Source organism: Chenopodium quinoa, unplaced genomic scaffold, assembly GCF_001683475.1.
Source record: "Chenopodium quinoa cultivar QQ74 unplaced genomic scaffold, ASM168347v1, whole genome shotgun sequence".
In the NCBI taxonomy this organism is placed as follows: Eukaryota; Viridiplantae; Streptophyta; class Magnoliopsida; order Caryophyllales; family Amaranthaceae; genus Chenopodium; species Chenopodium quinoa.
The window spans coordinates 71,691-92,093 of NW_018742211.1; the positions used below are offsets into that span (position 1 = coordinate 71,691).

General features: G+C 36.6%; 1 protein-coding gene across 1 annotated transcript; it reads right to left on the reverse strand.

Annotated features, from left to right (window-relative positions):
* Positions 1–4,166: 4,166 nt before the first annotated feature.
* Positions 4,167–20,136, reverse strand: LOC110733818 (30-kDa cleavage and polyadenylation specificity factor 30-like). Its single transcript, XM_021913891.1, has 7 exons — positions 19,633–20,136; positions 14,308–14,685; positions 12,195–12,357; positions 11,990–12,100; positions 10,165–10,233; positions 7,794–7,880; positions 4,167–5,458 (listed from the first exon to the last, which is right to left on the reverse strand). Exons 1-7 carry the CDS (start codon positions 20,004–20,006, stop codon positions 4,589–4,591), a joined length of 2,052 nt encoding a protein of 683 aa, XP_021769583.1. The 5' UTR covers positions 20,007–20,136; the 3' UTR covers positions 4,167–4,588.
* Between the last annotated feature and the right edge of the window lie 267 nt (positions 20,137–20,403).

A 20,403-nucleotide genomic window follows, 5' to 3' on the forward strand; every position in this document is an offset into this window, starting at 1 on the left:
GCTCAAACTAGTAACTGACTTAGGTGGTTAATCCAATTAACGCGCCTAATTAAAACTAGTCAAGGTTGTTAACCGATTATGTGATTAAACGCAATAAAATTCGCTTTAATAATTAATGAAGCTCCAACTAAATTCCACATATAACTTAATTAAAATCAATCCAATTAATATAATTAAGCCGATTTACCGAAAATTTGCAAAAATTATTTTGTAAGTGCTGGGAAAAACCGAGGCCTAGCCTCGTTTCAATAATTAAATAAAATAATCAAAAACGAAAAAATCGTAAAAATCGCATAGCCCATCAATGCTCGAGTGCCTAGCACCAAGCAACGAGGCTTGGTTTGTTAGGCTCGAGCCTCGGCTCTTGCGTGGCTATTGCCCCTACACAGCCACTTGCTGCGCCAAGCATGTGCATGCGGCTGACATCATCGCACCATGTGCGTCATGCTGGCCGCATAAGCATGCTTGCAACGCCAATAAGTAAGGCCCTCAAAGGCCTACTGTTATGCAAGCTCGTGCTGCCGTAGCCGCACAACGCAGCCAATGCATCACACCAATGCTCGCACATACACGCACTCGCGCACACATCGATGCACAAACCACACTCCTCGACAGCCACGTGCGGGCTGCGCAAGCAACCTAGCTGGCCGAGAGATGTGTTTGGGGCTTCGTGACTCGATTTGCATGCTTGTGCCTCGGGATTTTATCCCAATTTTTCGTGTGACATAAAATTAATTCTAAATTATTTTTAGAACCAACATTGAGCAAAAACAAAAATAAAACAAGTCCAACTTATATAAATTCAATTTTTAGTGCACAAACCAAAAATTAATTCAAGAACCATTCTTTAAATTATTTTTGGCCCAACTTGATGCTACAAAAATTGAGGGCTATTCTCACAATTAATTTAACCAATCATAAATTAGTAATGAGATTTGACAAAATAAAAGAAGTTGGAAAAATAAGAACAATCATCCAATAAAAAAATTTCCAACACTAACTTGTGTAAACTTGAAAAAGTTACGTCATTCCAATACGAAGAATAATCAATTTCATCACAAGTTTGAACTTTTTAAGACTTTAATCAACTCAAAATGATTAAAATCAAAAATTAGTTCAACGTGGAATTTAGAAGGTTAAGTCAACCAAATAAACAATTAAAGGTTGGATCTTTAACATTTTAGGGGCTTCAAAAATACAAATTCACCATAAACACACACTTAAAGCAATTAATTCGCAAAAATGTGAAATTGCAAGTTTATGTGAAAAATAAACTCACCAAATTAAGCACTAAATATGACTTCATAAGTATGCTTAATAAGAATTATTAATGTAGTAGATTAATGGTGTAACCATACACATAATCTAACATTAACATGCCATAATTAATCAAAGTTTAAAGATTTAAAAATTTTCGTCGAAAACGAAACACCCCTCAAAAAACATGTTTCTGGGTGGATTTTGGCTTCTAAAGCAATCACAAAGTGGCACAAAAACGATTTAGAACCACTAGTAGAAAAAATGAAATAAGCACCGCACAATCCGCACCGGTTTTTGAAAACATCGATTCCACCCAAAATTACCTAGTTTTGGGTCGAAATGTGCATAAATATGAGATTAAACTAATTTAAATGAGCTTCTAATCCAATTAGAAAGCAAAACCAGAAATTTAAATTCATTTAAATCGCCTTAATTAATTATTAGTTACAATAATTAAATGCACGCGGCTTCGAAACCGCTGTTAGGTTTCACGATGTCTAATATCACGTGGAAGGAAACCGGCCCAAAATCCGCACACCAATTAAAGTAACTAAGCATGTAATAAAAACATAATCACATGATTAACAAGAAGAGAGAGAAAGAATCATTACCCTTAAAGCGTGCTTCGCTCTCACTTAGAGCTCAGACTAGAAAGCGTAGAGTCCCGCAAATGCACGAACTTTCTACGGCTAACACCCTTGCTACCGAACCGAGCCGGCCCTTACCCCGAAGCTTAGTCGAGGCTAGGCCAAAAATAACATTGAGTATTAGAATAAAGGTTTTCTCTTCTTGGAGATCCCTTAATGTTCACCAACTCAAGTGCTCTTTCCCAATGCCAATTGATTGGTATTATAGGGAAAGGAGCCCTTGCAATCCCATCTCCCGTGAATGTGGGAGAGTTGGAAAAAATGCAAAATAGAATTTAATTTAATTCTAAATTGAATCAAATAGCCAAATGAATCACCAAATGACAAGTGGCATGAGGAGAGCAATGGGTTAGGTGAGGACCACAAGGGGAGGACCACCTTCCCCTTGCTCCCCAAGCAACCCTCAAGAAACCGGTCCTCACACACAACCCAACCACCGCACACCAGCTAGCGCTAGGCCTTGCGCACCAAGGCACACCCAATTGGTGGCCTGGTGCTAAGCTGGCCTGCCAGCATGGCTGCGTGTGCGTGTAGCTCAGGAAGCATGCTATGCATGCATGCGAGCTGCTGCTGGGCGTGCTGGCGCTGCTACCGCAAGCTCTTGCGAGTTGATGTTGTCGTGCTGCTATCGCTAGCCATGCCTAGCTAGCTGTAGCTATCTCGCGTAAGGCCCAACTAGCATTTGCGTGCTGCTAGCTTTACTAGAGATGGTGCGTGGATGGTGCTAGCATGCAATGCATGCGTGCCAGCAATGCTGGCCTTGCTGCACTAGCTAGCTAGCTCGCTCGCATTCTGCAGCCTTGGTAGCGATATTGCTCTAGCCCTCGGTTGGCTCGGCCATTCTGAGACTAGGGCTATATGTTATGACTTGTCGTTTGGCCGATTTTCCCGTCTCGTCTTTTACTAAATTCGACTCGACTTACGACGCTCGGTTTTGACGCTCTAAGCTCGAAATCCGACGTCTTTGTTCGTAAATACTCTATTGACACATTTAATCTTTCGGATTAATTCGTCGTTTCGGTTCAATTACATGATTGGGTGTGACCCGAAGAGTTTAGTCAAGATTAAGCTGTAATATTAATTATTCATTAATATTACTGATCGGAAGCGGCCTCCAGCTAAGCATTCCGATCACTTGACCTCACTGAATAATTAGCTTTCTAATTAATTCCAAACCCTCTATCGAAATAATACACTTGTTCGAAGGACACTATTCCTTTAAGGCATCGTTTGGGTCCAAAAATTCAATCAGACATCATTACATGTAGTAGATGTATTTTATGCATGTTACAATTTTATTCATACAAGTCACATTTATTAGGGCACCGTTTGGGTCCAAAATTAGCATTTCATCCGTTTTTATCTACGTGCAACACGGCCTTGTAACACACACTTTGAAGTCGAGATTATTTTATGTAAACGGACAATTTACTCAATACAATTATTACACATGATACCTAACTCTTCTCTACTACTTGTATTACAATTATTTTCATTAAATCGCTCACTTGGGTTAACTAATCACCTCTTCAAATGTGTATTACAACTATTTTCATTAATGTTTACAATGCATGACTAATTTATTAAATACTAAAAAGTAAAGGCATTTTAGGTATTTTCGATGGACATCAACTCCTTATTAGTTGACTTATATGATAGTGGTACCCCTAAATCAAAGTAGGCAAAAATTAATAGATTACAATACATCGAAAGACACATTAATAAAATAGCGGGTTTTGTGTGTGGCTGGCCACACCGTATGGCCAGTTAACACACAAGTAACCCCTAATCGACCTAGTAACCCTCGACCAAGATCGAGTAATTTCCAACCAAGAAATAGGGGTTAAGAAAAGAAAAGGAAAATGGATGTGTCGTAGCTACTACAGATATTCGGGCTGGGTATTGCCGGCGCCGTATTCGGGGCGGGTTGGTGGTTTTGGGTAAACGCCGTGGTTTGCAGTTCCATCGCCGTCTCTTTCATCCACTATCTTCCTAGTTATCCATCCTCTCTCTCTCTCTTCATTTTCTCTCTCCTCGCTCTCTCACTCTTCAACAATCACTGATTTTTGCATCTCTTAGCTGCTTTGATATTGAATTGTGTCAGGAAAGAGAAAGAGGTGTTCAATTGATGTTCAATTCTTTCTCTTCAACAATCACGATGAAGGTGAGTGGAGGTCTAGAGGAGAGAGAAGATTGACTTGTGTAAAAAAAAAAATATTGGTTGGCCACACGGTGTAGCCAGCCACATATAAAAATTTGTGTTAATCAAAATTATACAGCATGTAAAAATAAAAAGATTACAGTGATGTTTACGACCAAGACAATCAATTAAGTCAATCAACACCAGTAACACTAGACCATCAATCTAACGTTCTATCTATCAGTCTATCACCGTCCATTGCACATCTTCGTGCACACATTTTTACAATGTACAAAACACAAATTCCTGAGATTTTCTAGCCTTCAAAAACTATGAGAAAAAGTTAATATTTAGTACTGTAAGAAATTATGCTGATCTTTTACCCCGTACCCCCATCACTTCGGGACGATTTAAGTAGAGCTGAAATAACTACAGTGAGGTCGTGATAAGCTGAAGGTGTTTCACGGGGTTCAATATCCACGACAATAGAATCGTTCCATTATTGTTGACCGTGCATCATCATCACCATGTAATGACATCTTCATGGGTCTAAAGCAGGCACATCACCATCCAAGCTTCGACGTTTTTTCTTTCCCTCACCATGTCTTGACCTCCTAGGAGCCTCATCCTCACTTTCGCTGTCATCATTTGTGAGATTGTTTCGAGAGACAAATTTTTCAGCACCTTGATTTGATGAGTCATCACCACGTCCACTCATATCCTGCAACTTCCCTTGATCTAGACCTGATCCAAATGTCTCACCCCAATCACTACCTGATCCTCTAATATCCCTCTTAGGACCCCGATTGCCACCTTGAGGTGGTCCAGGCTGGGAAGGAAAGATAGGAGGCATACCCATTGGTCGACCACCTCTCCCACCGATACCCATTCCTCCGGGCATGAATGGAGCACGCCCAGGGCCCATCATCATCCCAAACCCACCACCAGGATGTACCCCTCCAGGTTGTGAAGGCCGACCAGGAAACATCATACCAGGTGAAGGATTTGTAAATTCACCGGAGAACCTTGGGCCGTAGGGCACGAAAGGACGAGGACTCATGCCAAAAGGATCAGGCATTGGAAAGTTGTCAGGTCCAGGTCCATAGTTGAAACCATCCACCCCCATCATGCCAGGAGGAAAGCCCCGCATCCCAGGCATGGGACGCATACCTCCACGACCCATGGGAAAATTTGGTGGCCACATCATCCCTCTTCCCCTTCCTCTGCCTTGAATAGCAAGACTCCCAGGTGCCTGACCAAAACTCTCGTCTTCTTCTTCACTTTCTTCCTCCTCTTCCTCCTCTTCATTGTCCTCAAATGGAACTATGTCTGGATTCTCAGCTCCATTTTCTATGTCAACTCCTTTCGCTTTCTCTTCTTCGCGTTTGGATTCAGCTGCAACTAGAGTCGCCTGACAAATTTTACAAGAATTTGAGAAAACTGTGAGTTCATGCAAAAAAGAACAAATAAACAATTTAAAAATCTTATTAAATAATTAGATAAGCTGAAGCAAACATGGTACTGACACAAACTGCAAGTAAATATAGATTAAAATAAGTAAAGGACACTCCTCTGTATTACACATAATTTATTTATTTATTTATTTTTATTTTTTTTTACAATAAATTGATTTTTAAACTTGAGGAATGTAATATCAATATCCAAATCAGATATCACAGTTGAGCATATGAAGTCTAAAGTGTCTCTCCGGAACATTGCCAAATAGAGTATCAGATTTCATTGTTCTTCTTGTGAGTTTAGGGTGTAATTATTCCATACTCTACTACAAACTAATGCAGTCTTGCAGCATATTTTATTCCTTTGTCTACAATTAAGTGAATCTAATCAAGACCAAGATCAAAACTAAAAGTTGATGAACTCCCTCGAGGAAAATGACACAATACGAAAGAGGGTAGGAAAATTTGTCAAAATTAATCTACAATGGACATTGTTTTTCTAGTAGGGAATTTTATACTGTAAAAAATGATATTTGCTAATTAGATATTTGAACTGTCTTCCTTATACATTTCAATAAATGAATTACCATTAATAAAAAATAATATAAATTAAAAAGCCAAAGAGTTCCATAAATATTCAATGCACTTCTAATGTGCCTAAAGAGAATTTTAAACCATATAGAGTTGCAAAACTGTTATTTCGGAGTAATTTTTAATTGCAAACAATATCTTCATCAATGAAAATGCTACTGCAGTAATTTGGCAAGAAGGGTGAAATAAGGAAGAATAAGAGGACGGGAGTGGGATAAAACAGATGTACTGTTTGAAAAAGTGCAGTTGAGGCACAGCTGTCTTTAAGATTAAAAAGGTCTGTAAAGCATGTTCAATGGGACGCACTAAGGCACTGTAGCTGCATCATATTACCAGAGCCCATCATATGCAGCCTGTTTTCACACACATGATACCATCTATAATACCCTACGTCAACATGAGCCCACTCTGATAGAGTGATAGTTATTATTGTATTAGGGGAACTCCTGAAGTTGTTCTGACCACCCTCTAGGTTGCCAAAACTCGATCCCACTTCCATTCCCTACTACTACTACTAGCTAAATTTCTCCTTGTTTCTAAATTTTAATTTTAATTTAGCATCATGCACAAAAGATTAATTAGCTAAATTTAGCATCATGCACAAAAGATTAATCAGCTAAAGCACTTAAAATGTGGCACATTAAACACTTTAGTTAATTATAGGATTTATCCAAGAGTGACTTGTTGTGATGGTAGTTGCATGATTAAGGGAGACCTTGAAAAGGCTCTTTATCATAGGAATATAGGATTTATCTTTTCCCTAGTTTGAACTGACCATAAGTGACAGATTGAAAGCTGAATTATTTTTATCTTTTCAGCAAAATTTAAATTTAACACACAAGGCACAACTAGGGATAGAAATGGTCTGAAAAGGAGGGATTGGAACACCATAGATAGTACCAATGATAGATTTTATGTTCTGCAGTTTCTGCTTCATCATAGGAACCGAAGTACAAGATAGAAAACCTTCGGTTCTCTTTCAATGGTTACAAAAAGTGTTACAGCAGCAGGAATTATTAGTATTTGTTATTCCATTTTCAATAATAGCATGTCACATATTCTCCAAACTTTTACCTTAGCAACAGGACAATACTATAATGCTCTTTTGTCTTAGATAATTCGCTGAAAAAGATCGCTGATTAGTATCATGTATATCATTCTGGATCAGTAACCTGGGTCTGAAAAAACTGAATCCTTAACCTTGACAAAATTGGGTCCGCATGTCCATATATCTCTTATAGATCAATTCTCTATATATCATTAATGTTCTCCCACAGCCATTTAAGCATTTAATAATACCCATATGAAATTATGAAATAAATTTGTATGAGAAATCTCTGCTTCCAACATCAGAAAAGAAATATACATTATGGATGGTTCCGAGTCAACCCACAGCTGATATGGAAAATTAAGGTCTCAAATAAGACAATATCAGAAACTCCATCAGCTCACGTTAATTCATTCCAGACTAAAATGTTGTATTAACTGGGTTCATGTGTCCATCTAGGCTTCTATTATCAGTTTTCGGTACATCTAATATGGTCTTCCCAACTGAGATTACAGGATCCACAGATCATATGACATGAGATTCTCAATAGAGAAGAGATGCAATATTTTCAGGTGCTTAAGTAATTCAACGTTGAAATTTTAGAAAAATAAAATAACAATTTCATGGTGAAACCATATAAACAAACATACCATAAGTTCACCGTCAGGTTCAAGATAAAGCAAGGAAGCCAGCTGCTCCCCAACAGAAGGCTCAAGCTCCTGGCAATCTCTACTAATCTGAAACAACAATTTAAAACCGGAAATAAGGAATTTTAGAAATTCCCACAATCCAAAACCATACATACAAAGATTTCAAAGAAAAGACTAAATTTTGACCCTTTTGTTCAAAGTTTAGTTATTAATTAACTTAATAAGATTGCATTTGCCTTCTTGTAACTTTAAATTTTTGTTTGTTTTCAGAATTTGGTTAATTCCCAATATGTTATATTTTGTGATTCCAAAGGAATAAATTAGTTCGCTGAGAGATTATAAAAACTGTTGAGTTATTACTTGAAACAATCAGAATAAAACATAATTTAATACATTAGATTGGTGACAATGGAACAGATCATTGCACCCTCCATCCCATAAAGCTTTAAGCACTTTTGCTGGGCACATAGTTATAGGAATTTTTGTATTGGGCTACTAAAAATATTTTTGGAAATCCCAACTTTCACATATTCGCTTTAAATAATCCCAACATTGATTATTTTAAAATAATCCGTACTTTGGGGTGTATTTGCTTTTATTGGTCCTGAGTGACTAGTAACCTGTTAAATAGGTTTTTTTTTTTACGGACACGTCCCAGCACGTAATTGGTCAAAAATAAAATTAAATTTATAAAAAATATAAAGAGGAAAATAAAAAAATAAAAAATAAAAAAAAACAAAAACAAAAATACCCCAGCCACACCACTTCCCCCAACCACATCTCCAGCAGTTCCACCCTCCCTACCCCCACCAAAACCAACCCATTCCCAACCACCAAAACCACCCACACCACCCAAAATCGTCCTCCTTGCCAACACACTAACAAGACCGCCCAAATTCCCACCCCTAGTCCCCAAAATAAAAAAAATACCCCTCCCCCTTTCTCTCTTTCTTTCCGACTTTCTCTCTCCTTTTTTTATTATTTATTCTCTCCTGTTTGTTGTTTCTTTGATGATAATTGCCGTGGATGCAAACTTCGACGAGATGTAACGGTATTTCTGGGTGAATGTGTGTTTGATGGTTCATGTGGATAACCCTAGAATATTGAGAAACAATTTTTTTAAGTGGTAGAAGAGAGAGAGAGAGAGAGAGAGAGGGTTGTAATTGGGTAAATGTTGGCTGCAGCGGGTAGCGCAGGGGAAACGACGAGGGAGGAGGCGACAACGGGGAAGGGGAGGGGTTTTGTGGCTGGGAAAGGCAGGGGGTGGCAATAAAAGACCAGAAATGCAACCTGAGTGGAGATTGAGCCTCAAATTTTTTTCGAGAGGGAGACAGTTTTCGTGGTGGTGGGCTGAGGGGCGGCGGTTTCGGGAGGGTCGAGGTGGGGAGGGATGGCTGTTTCGGGGGGTTGGGCCTGCCGGAAGTGGCTGTTTCGAGGGTTGGGGTTCTGGAGGTGGTGACACGTGTCTGATAACATATTATAATTGGTTGGAACCAATAAAAGTAAATAAACCAAAAGTCGAGATTAAATAAACCAATTTTTCTATGAGAAAGGTAGAGGAGATATGAGATAGTGGGATACTTTTTTTATTATGAGAGGCAGGACAATTGTTTATCTGAAAGAAAAAAAGTGGACAAACCTTTAATTGTAGATATTAGCAATATTTGTTGGTCCAACCCTTTACTTCCTCCATTTTTTTACTTGACATGTTTAGATTTTAGCACTATTCACACAATTCCCTTTTACCGTCTTTTCTAATTTAAATGTAACGAAAAATATAGACATGTTGTGTTTTGTTAAAATTTTCTTGACATATATATTAAAAATATAAACTTATAATTTTTTTTCTTAACGATCATTAAAGATAATCATAGTTCAATATCTACATGAGAAAATGTGCCTGTAGAAATGTGTCGACTAAAAAGAAATGGAAGAAGTAAGGGACAACTTTTGCTTTTACAATAAAATTCCATTCTCTTGCTACATCTAAAATCATAAAGAATGTTAAAAGCATTACATAGATGGCTAAATGTGGAGGCTAACACACTATTGGATTATGCCATTCTGCAACACATTTTTTAAGATCAGACTAACATTCATTATGTTAAATCAGCTAATGAAGGCATTGAACATATGAATTAAATATACTAATTTATAAAACTATAGATTTAAACACTATTCTAACCTAGGTTGAACCACATCATTAAGTAACTTTAAAAAACCTGCTGTCTTCACATAAGATAGCAAGAAAATGCTAGTCAAAAGACAAAAGTATATTTGGTGCATAATCTAAAAAAACATTTTATAGAGCATTTGAATTTGCTAGTCAAAATACAGCACTGCTGTTGTCTAAACAAAGCCATAAAAATACCTTCACTGGCAAATTCTCATTGTAAGGATTCCTCAAATGCCGAGTTTTGTTGAAAGACAGCTCACACACCTGCCACGATGAAGCAAATAGTGTTATTAAATGTGTATATGGACCTTTAAAACAGTATAATTCATTTGGGAAAGTAAGAGAGCATCACATAAAGAGTTACAACAACAACAACAACTAGGGATGTCAATGGGGCGGGGCGGGGCAGGGCGGGGCGGATATTGGCTTTCCCATCCCCATCCCCACCTAACATTTTCACCCCCATCCCCGCGGCGGGTCCAAAATTCATCCCCATCAACAACGCCGTGTCCCAAAATGATTTGAAGTCAGGTAAAATGAATCAACATAAGGAACTGTCCATGAAAAATGAAACAAGAAAAATAAAAGAGTAAGTTAAAGAAACTAAACAACAATTAGTGAGAAAAAAAGGATGGTGTTAAGTGGAAACCCAATTAAAAAGGATCTGTAAACTTAATTTACTGCTAGGTCCAATGATAGTGACTCCTATTCTACTAGGAGCCTTTTATAATGTCTGTAAATGAGGCTCACGTGCCGGATGCATGCCCTCGTGCTCAACGCTCGTCACATGGACGTTCCACCTTTGAAGTGGTGAGTCTGAGTCGACAACAAGGGTTGCTGATTCACCAAACCCTAAAGCTTACTCATACCATCAAGAAAATACTGGCTACACCTCTTCTCAGCCCATTGCTCTAGGCTAGTGTGCCAATTGGTGACGGGCGGGCGAGGGGTGGCCTTTGGACACCAAGAAACTTGCCTAGGTTGTAAGACAGAACCCAAACTCCCTTCTTGGGGGATTTAAACACAAAGTTTATGGTTAACTGATAAACATAAACTACATGAGAGCCCATTGACAAATTAAAGCAGTCTTATGAAAAAAAATTCACATTTTTTCTTAGATTTCGCCCGTAAGCGCAGTACTTCTAGATACTGTATTTGAAGCAGTTGTTCGAACTCCGTTTCATTATATATCGACAATATCGTATATACAATTTTCATTTTAATGTAAATTTTCTCGTTTATTACGCTATTATGTACATGAAATATAGAGATCTCTATAAAAGAGCTCAGACGATTAATACCTACTTCGACTATGTATTTATAGATTAAGTACGTACTTTGGTAGTTATTCTACTTGTTCACCCTAAATTTTCCGTTCTAATAAGAAATTCTTTCAAACATCTACGTAGTGTTACAGGGTATTGTAAAAAAAAAATAGCCATTTCTTTCATTCTACTCCCGCCATCCCTAATCAATGGCACATAGTTCTAAGAAATATGTTGCTTGATCGTCTGAAACCCAAAACCATGGGCCCTTTCCATTTTTAGACATGGGCAATCAAATTTTAGAAAAATGAAAAAGGAAGTGAGCATACCAAGTCTGCGAAGTACATTGGTTTTATATGTTCTCATAAATAAATTCATATAGAAGCCAATTACAATGTCCATCAACTAAAAACCTTTTTAAAAAAAATAAAAAAATTGTGTTGACTTTAGCACTGTTCACATACTCTTCTTTGAATATTTTTGGTAAATTTTACACAAGGCAAATCATAATCAAGTGGGATATGTCTCAATGTATAATTGTTAAATATCAACTTTCCACATTTTTTACTGTCTTACTGATAATTATATAAATTAATGGTTGAAGTCATGTATTGACATGTGCGAAATTTAAAATGTTCCAACCTAAAAACAACGGAAGTATATACTAAATTATTCAACATTTGGCTCTTCACAAAAGAAGATAAAATTAAAATAATTGTAAATTGCAATTACAACTTATTTCATAATGAACATACCTTTAACCATTTGACTGAGAAATTTCTCCCATAATGCGCTGTCCCATGTGCATGCTTCCAGTTACCACCACTAGCAGTCTCACCAATTTTTGATGTCATCTTTGCACAGCCCTAGCCGTAGAAAATAAGCATTCTATCAGTGGTGCCTATAGACTTGGCAAACCCATCATCATCTAAATTGCCAGAAAGAATTATGAAACCCCACCTGAAAATGTCGAGTACGGTTAACAGAAAAAACTAAGATTACATGCTCAACAGTATCAAAAGCTTCATTCAATTTGGCTTCGTTGCTTCTTTGGGTAGCCCATACACCTTGTTGAACAGATAACTCCAAGTTTTCACGATTGCAGCTCTTCACAATAAAATACCTGTATTTCAACAAATCAAAATGAAGGAAGAATATCCAAGAAAGTTTTTTATAAAAATCCCCAATCAGAAAAATATATGAAATTGTTTGCAAAGAGTCAACTTGGTTTCAAAGGGATGAAACTGATATGACAAGCATGGCATCATTACATACATGATCTGGTAATTTTTATATACCCTTCCCTTTTGTTCCCAATTTTTCCCATTTTCCGCTTTACCCGCATTAAATATGCTAGGTTAAGAATCTGTGCTGCAAGATATAGTTTTTGGAAGACATGTGAAGCTAGATGGTTTGCATTGGTGCAGGTATATCAGAGCATGCGTTTATATTGAATGATCTAAATGAAATTTATTATAGCAGCTTTAGTGTGCCTGAATATCATCAAGTTCTTTCAAAGAGTAGATATTTGACAACAAAATCAACTCACATAGAAATGTAGCAAGTGAGTAAACTAAACAACAACAATACTCTACAACTACAACAACATTCCTGTTGATAGAGCAAGAGAACATCAATACAGCACATGAATTAAGGATTACAACAAAAAACAAATTTCCTTAACCATCCCATGAAACACTGAACAACACTAGAACATGGAACAAGTTGCTACCAGTTCCATATCCCCTACCCTCCTTGTCCTAAACCTCCATATAATGCAGCTGTATGCAAACTTCATCTGAATAGAACTTCTAATCTCCAAACAGAGTGGGTGCATAAGTTCAATACAACACTTTCTGTCAACAACTTCCGCTTTAACAATTTTAACAAGAAAAAAAAAAAAAGGGACCTTCACCTTCTCACATCCTAAATAGAATGTAGAACGGTCCAGCAAGTACATATTGTTAAGATAACACTGAATCTTCAATAACAATAGAGGTAAAAGATGAATAGACAAGGAACACTATACCCTAAGTGCCCCCATTAATTCAAAAGAACTGGTCCATGATGTATTTACAAAGACAAGCACAATGAATTCAGACAGAAAAACACTATTCCCTAAGTAATTCATGGTATTCAACGGTTAAGTTACTACATTGATGCGAAGGTAGTAATTTGTTTAAAAAGAATAAGTGTTTGCAAAACAAAACTAATTAAAATTAATATCAGTTTGTGGCTAAACGTTATTCTCTTTGGACCAAACTTTCAATGAAACAAGGTAATTGTAGCTTTCAAGGAGCCTGCCAACAGTAAATTGCAAAGTTCTCAATACACATACCTCCAACACCCCCCCCCCCGCACTTTATGATCCGGTGATAAGGTAAATAAGTGAAAAAAAAAAAAAAAAAAAAAAAAAAAAGGAGAAAATTCTAGTACAAATTACTCTCTCCTTATTTCTTATAAGGATCTTCAAATTACTGGTCCTCCATATTGACACATGAGCTTTGCCCCTTCCGAGTCCATTAAAATAACTCTTATCATTTATTGAAGTTTATAGAGAAATATACAATTATGGGGACATTAATATACCAATTAGTTTCACTTTCATCTAAAAAACCTAAAATAATTAGTGGTCCAATGCAATAACAAAGAGGAAAGTGTACCCCTTCTCTAACACCAATCAGTTCCTCATACAACAATATAAGTATGTTGGTCCGCAGAAGGTATCACACTTAAAGGAAACTAGGGATTTTTATATATCACAATAAGAAATTGTGGTCATTATACCAACACCCCTTGACCAAACAAAAATGCAGAAAGCCAAGATCTCTATAAAAAGAATAAAGTAGGTATCAACAATAAAGAATGAAACATATTTCACCATTCCTGTATAGCCACTGTAGAAATATTTTACATATATATATATATGTATATGTCTAGGTTTCAGATATACTTTTTATATGTGCAAAGGCAAAGATACAGCTTGTACAAGAATATTATCCCTGAAATAAAACATAATATACAATAATTTCAATCATAAACCTTATAGAAAACTTAAGCACTCTGGACACACCTAGTTATCCCTTGAGGAAGTGGAGTAGCTGTCCTGCCTGTTTGATTAGATGAATTACTGGGAAGATTTTGTATGTTGTCCTGACCAGCCAGATGAGGCTGCTGTAATTGTTGCTGTATGTTGGAAGACTCTGTTGCTATAGATTTTGGGACTGAACCTTGATTTGCAGTGTTAGCACCATGTGGAAACTGCGATCTGTCTGCTTGCTGAGAATAATTTGTATTCCGTTGTTGAGAAAATCTATTTGAGGCACCATAACTGTATGAGGTGAGTTGCTGGATCTTCTGAAGTACTTCGTCAACAGCAGGCGGAGGTCCAGGCTGCTTTGCATGTCGGTAACGACAGTCTGGCCCATTTGGACAGAAACCCAATTTGTACCTACAGTCAGTGATCCAACTTAAAATTAGAACCACAAATGCAGACTACCATTATACTAAAATACTCTTGCAATGCAATAATTTAACATCTAGTAAATGCCTATAAGAGCACTCTCAGTGATGGCCAAAAAAGTGCCCATGAGGAGATATAATGGTGGGGGGAAGAAAAAAAAAAGCAGCAACACTCATGGATGAAACAAGAAATGCCCATGAGAAATTTCCTAACGCCACAAGGAAATTCCAAATGCTACAGTACTTCGTTAACGGCCAATGGGCTGCTGAAATGTGGCAGCTCTGCCCCTCCACACACACACCCCCCCCCCCCCCCAAAAAAAAAAAAAAAAAAAAAAAAAGATCACGCAGGTTACATGGTAACGTTTACTATTAATTAATTATTAAAACTTAAAAAAAAAAAACCATCGATCATAAACTTTATTTTTAATTATAAATAGACACCCATTTTACCATATTTTGACATACTTTAAAAAATCTCTATTCTCTACGTAATTACTTTTTTTCCAATTCCACTTACTATTATTGTCATTATGATTAATAATTAACTTACTGTTACTATTATTAATATTACAAGCACTTAAACTATAATTTGATAAATGGAAAAAATAGCCAATGAGATTAAAAAAAAAATAATTGATTAAAAAAATAATCGAGAGTTTATCAAGTAAACTAATCTTAATAACCAAAAAAAATAAAGCAAGTAAACACAATAAACTTTTGATTGTAAAGTTTAGATATTTTAATAATATTTAAAACTTAAATAAATAGATTAACATTAAATGGTAGGAGTGAGAAAATATGGAGGGGTATAGTTATAATAGGAGAGAGTGGTGAGGAATTTTTTTTTTTCTTTTCTTTTTTTCTCTCTCACTGCTCTGCACCACCATTTACCTCTGATTTTCAGAAGCATAATCCATCTATAATCTAATCGCTAAGAGGTTTCAAAACAAAAAGGACGCTTTTTAGAATCATTTATACAATTATTAGCCTAACGCCTCAGACGAGACTCCAAAAGTGAGTAGGATAAAGAACAGTTTAAATGTGTGCAGCATAGCCTTATCCTAGCTACCACAGATGATGTTTTGTTGAGCCCATTTTATATAAACTACCAAATCACAATCAACGCAAAAAGGCAGCTTAGAACTCCTCTAACTATGTTGAAAATATACATGCCCCAAAACGACAAGTTAGAGATAAGGATATGATAGACCGTGATATCCACAGATTTCATTTTGTCACTTACCTCAATAATAAAAAGTAGAACAATAAGGAAAATTTGTCCAAAAGCACCATTCAATAAAATTAGTGAGAAATACCTTCTACACTACTGTAATATATTATTAAAATGTATTATCCAACAAGATTCAATTTTTCAACCGTAAAACCTTTTCTTATTCTTCTTGACCAAACCCTGCCCCTCTCCATCACCCCTACAGTCGCATTAGAAATATTTTGAAACCAATCATAAAGAAGTACCCTCTTTTGAAGAGATTCATAAGAGGCTTAGTGGCTACCATGCCATGCCTTAGAGTTTGCTTTACAAATTGAAGTCTTGAAGGGATGCTAATACACCTTGAAATGTCCAATATTTATAAGGGGAACTCTCATTAGTGGCCCTATGAAATTGCACTCAACATTTGGTAGCTAAGAAAGTTTACAAATCTAATAAATGGCCATATGCTTTGGCATTTTTGTATAAAGAATCATTAATAATGGTTTTTGGTTTAAAAAAAATTACATTATTATGGTTAACAAAAAAGAGAGTTTGGGTTAAATTTAAAGGAAAAGGAAATGAATAAAGATATGACTATGATATGAATCAATTAACCTACCCATAAAACAACCCAAACTATCAAACTCAATGTTACAAGTAACTCTAGATCTGGATCTACTATTATCTAATTCAACCTTCAAAGGAAGATTGGTATATAAATCCACCCTCTCTCACACACACCTTCATTCTTCATTGTTAAGCAAGATAGTTATATAAATCCCCCTCTCTCACACATATCTTCATTCTTCATTGTTAAGCAAGATAGGTATATAAATCCCCCTCTCTCACACACATCTGCATTCTTCGCGATTCAGCAAAATAGGTATATATCCCCCCTCTCACACACATCTTCATCCTTCACTGTTGAGCACGATAGGTATATCCCCCCTCTCTCACACACACATCTAGAGGCGACTAGATGAGATTGACTCACACGGTGGATGGTGGCAGTTATTGAGATGTGGCTTGGTGGTGAAATCAATGCCCTCGTGGTGGTGGTGGCTCCCTGGGTGAGTTGATTGCATAGCTGCTTAGTTGGTGATAGTTTGTTTTTCTTTTTCTTTTTTATTTTTACATTTTTGAAGCAATAAATATCAACAAATATTATCCACTAAAGTGATAAAATAACCAAATACACTCATTAATGCCACCCTTGAATAGAAATCAGAAATATTGGGTTATTCATGAAAATTGCAATTTCTTTTGGCAACCAAATAAAATGTAAAATGACACAAGATCACCGATGAAACCCCCCCCCCCTTTTCTCAATGGTAGGAAGTGAAGGAAAATATAGACACCAAATATGCTACTTAGTAGGGACTTTTTGCTACAAAAGTTAAAAATTGTAGATCGAAACTAAAGGCACTCTTTCACTCTTATGTTCCATGGCTTTTTATGTGTGGTTTAGAATTTTCATATAGTGAGATTAGTGAGATAAATATACATGCCTAAATTGTGGATGTGAATTTTAATCCTAGAAACCAAATTAATTTTAGTTCTAAAACATAGTATTTGTTGCATTAAAAATTTTAAAATTAAAAAAGAATGAAAAAACGATAGTATAAGCAACCTCTTATCCCATTGCATTTTTGTTGTAGTAGGATGCCAAGGTGTTCTTAGAGAAGGCAGAGTCGACACAAAGAAGCATGGTAAAGATGGGTTTGTCGGAGAAGAAGAGATGGATGACTTAAAGAAATGGTGATGTTAGAAGAGAGAAAATAAGTAAATGGGAGAACGGTATTCTGTTATTATGTAGCAAGCAAACACTTGGTTAGGTAAAGGTTTCATGTATCAATATTAGAGATCAGATATTAACCCCATACCTCATAACTTAAAGTTATTTGAGCAGCCCCTTAAGGTTGTGGTAACAACATAAATGAGCCCCTTATAACTTAGCCCTTGTGCTTAACATTCTTCAATAAAAGTATACGTCATTTTCTTTATAAGAAAAAGAGTAGGGCTACCCAATAGCAAAAGGGTCGGGCCTAATACTAAAGGATTTTGACCCTTTAACTTTTTAATGGACCGGGCTTTTAAAGGGTCTTATTTTATAGGACTTTTATAGGGTCTTATTTTATAGCCCAATAATTTAAGAATTAAAATAAAAAGCCCAATAATAATGGTAAGAGTCAGCCACCCAGCCCTACCTTCCATTTTCTCTATTTATCTATCATATTTATTTAAGTTCAATTTATAGGTGTTTGATCTTATAAATACCTTTTAAATTGTTGGACCGTCTTTAGCTCTTTACATACTAGCCACTCACTATGTACCATTGGTATACACTTCTTTTATTGCTCATTGAACTTCCTCTCCTAAATATTAGCTTACCGATTACCATTCTAAACAAAGGCTGTTATAGGCTGGAGAATACAATTATGAATTAAACAAAGTTTAGTCAGACTAAGTAACCGCTACGGTGCTACCTAGGTTTATATCAGAAAATACAATGTTCAATAAAACCCCTATTCTCCTTTCCATCACACAATCAATACTAAGGAAAATAATTAACAAGTATCTGAGCCATGGAGGATGTATACTAAGGATTTTTAAAATTAGGCCCCCAAAAAAAAGAATTTTATTAATTAAGATTTTTCTTGATAAAAATAAGTTAAGATAACATCTTATAGTTCCTCCGTTCCACAAATTGTGAGTCTAAGAGTAACATGGGCAAGGCATGCCTAGAAATTCTGATCCGGACAACTGCAACACCTTGGTCACTCTCAAAAACTTCTTCAATCTATTTCTGATGTGAAAAAGGAAAACCGGCTACACTATAACAGGCACAATCATCATAAATTTAAGTATGGAGTGGTTTAGTAATCTACTGGTATATATTAATTTAGGAGTCAGTTTTAAGATGAAAGCTCCAAAAGCCTAATCCACAAATTCTAACACTTTATCTTTTGAAAAATATCTCAATAACTACCTACACCAATAGCCTCGCCAATGCACTTCCGTATAATCCCGTGTGGACAGGTACACTCTAGTCTACTAAAATAAAGAAGACACATCAAATATAAGAATACATAAGGCGTTTTCTCACCGCATCTCCTATCCCAGCTGTTTCTTAACCCAAAAAAATCTAATTAATTTCTCTGAGCAAGTTCTGCTAAAGAATCAATAATTCACTAAATAGTATTTGGCAACACCTACCCGCTCACCTTATTTCTATTAGAAGTACAGCACAAACCCATATATCAATAACTACTGGCCTCAATATCACTTTTAATCATGTTAAACATGGCATTGTTAAAACATACTTCCATTCTCCTACTACAATTGCAGGCCAACCAATTCAACACTAACAACGGTCCGACAAGCTCGGCTATCAATCAATTGGAAAGCAATACAATTCAACACTAACACCGGTCCGACAAGCTCCACAATCAATCTACTGGAAAGCAATACAATTCAACACTAACAACGATCCGACAAGCTCAGCGATCAATCTACGGGAATGCAGTACAATTCATCACTAACAGCGGTCTGACAAGCTCAGCTATCAATCTACGGGAAAGCAATACAATTCAACATTAACAACGGTCGGACAAGCTCGGCTATCACTCTACGGGAAAGCAATACAATTAATAACTACTCACCTTAAAAACAAGTAAAATCACAAACAAACAAATTGATTAAAAAAAATTAGAGACATACATGTTGCACTCTTTAATATCTTCATTGGTGTGCTTGTAAACACAATCCTGCTCACGACACTCGCCATACAATCTGAAGAACCGGCAGACGGGCATCCGAGACTTGTCGTATTGGTGAAGGAAGCCGCAGGAATCCCCCTTCATACACAGGCTGCGAAGCCAATGGCGGCAAACGGTTTGCCGGAAGCTGCGCCGATTGCCTTGCCCTGAAGACTGGTCAGCAGGGGCAGAACCGCCAGTTGCGACGGCGGCTCCGGCGGAAGGGGCGGCATTTGGGTCAGGTTGGATGACGGGATTAGAGGCAGTAGGGATGTTAGGGATAGTGTCGAGGTTGCCTTCAAAATCGAAGCTCAAACTTCCATCAGTGTCTTCCATTGACGGTGTTTGGAGGTGTTATGGTAGATGGATTAGGGTTTTAGGGAAGCATTGGAATGGAATTGGAAGATGGTTTTTGTAGAAAGAGTGCGATTGATTTTTGGGAAATAGAGAATTCAAAGTGCCAAACAAAAAATCATATAGAAATATGTCAATTCGGATTATTTAGTTCGGGTTTGGGTCGAGTTAATGTGGAATCATGGATCGATTATTTATGGTTAAAGGATTTATCTATGCAAGTCGAGTTCAGGTTGGATCGTGTTTGGAGAGTTCAAATCTTGTCAAGCATGAGTTTAGTCCGGTTTTGGTCGAGTTTAGGTTATTTCAATTTCAAGTCGATTTAAGTGGGTTTGTCATGGTTTGTAATAGGAGATGTTTATATTTATGTAACTTGTAA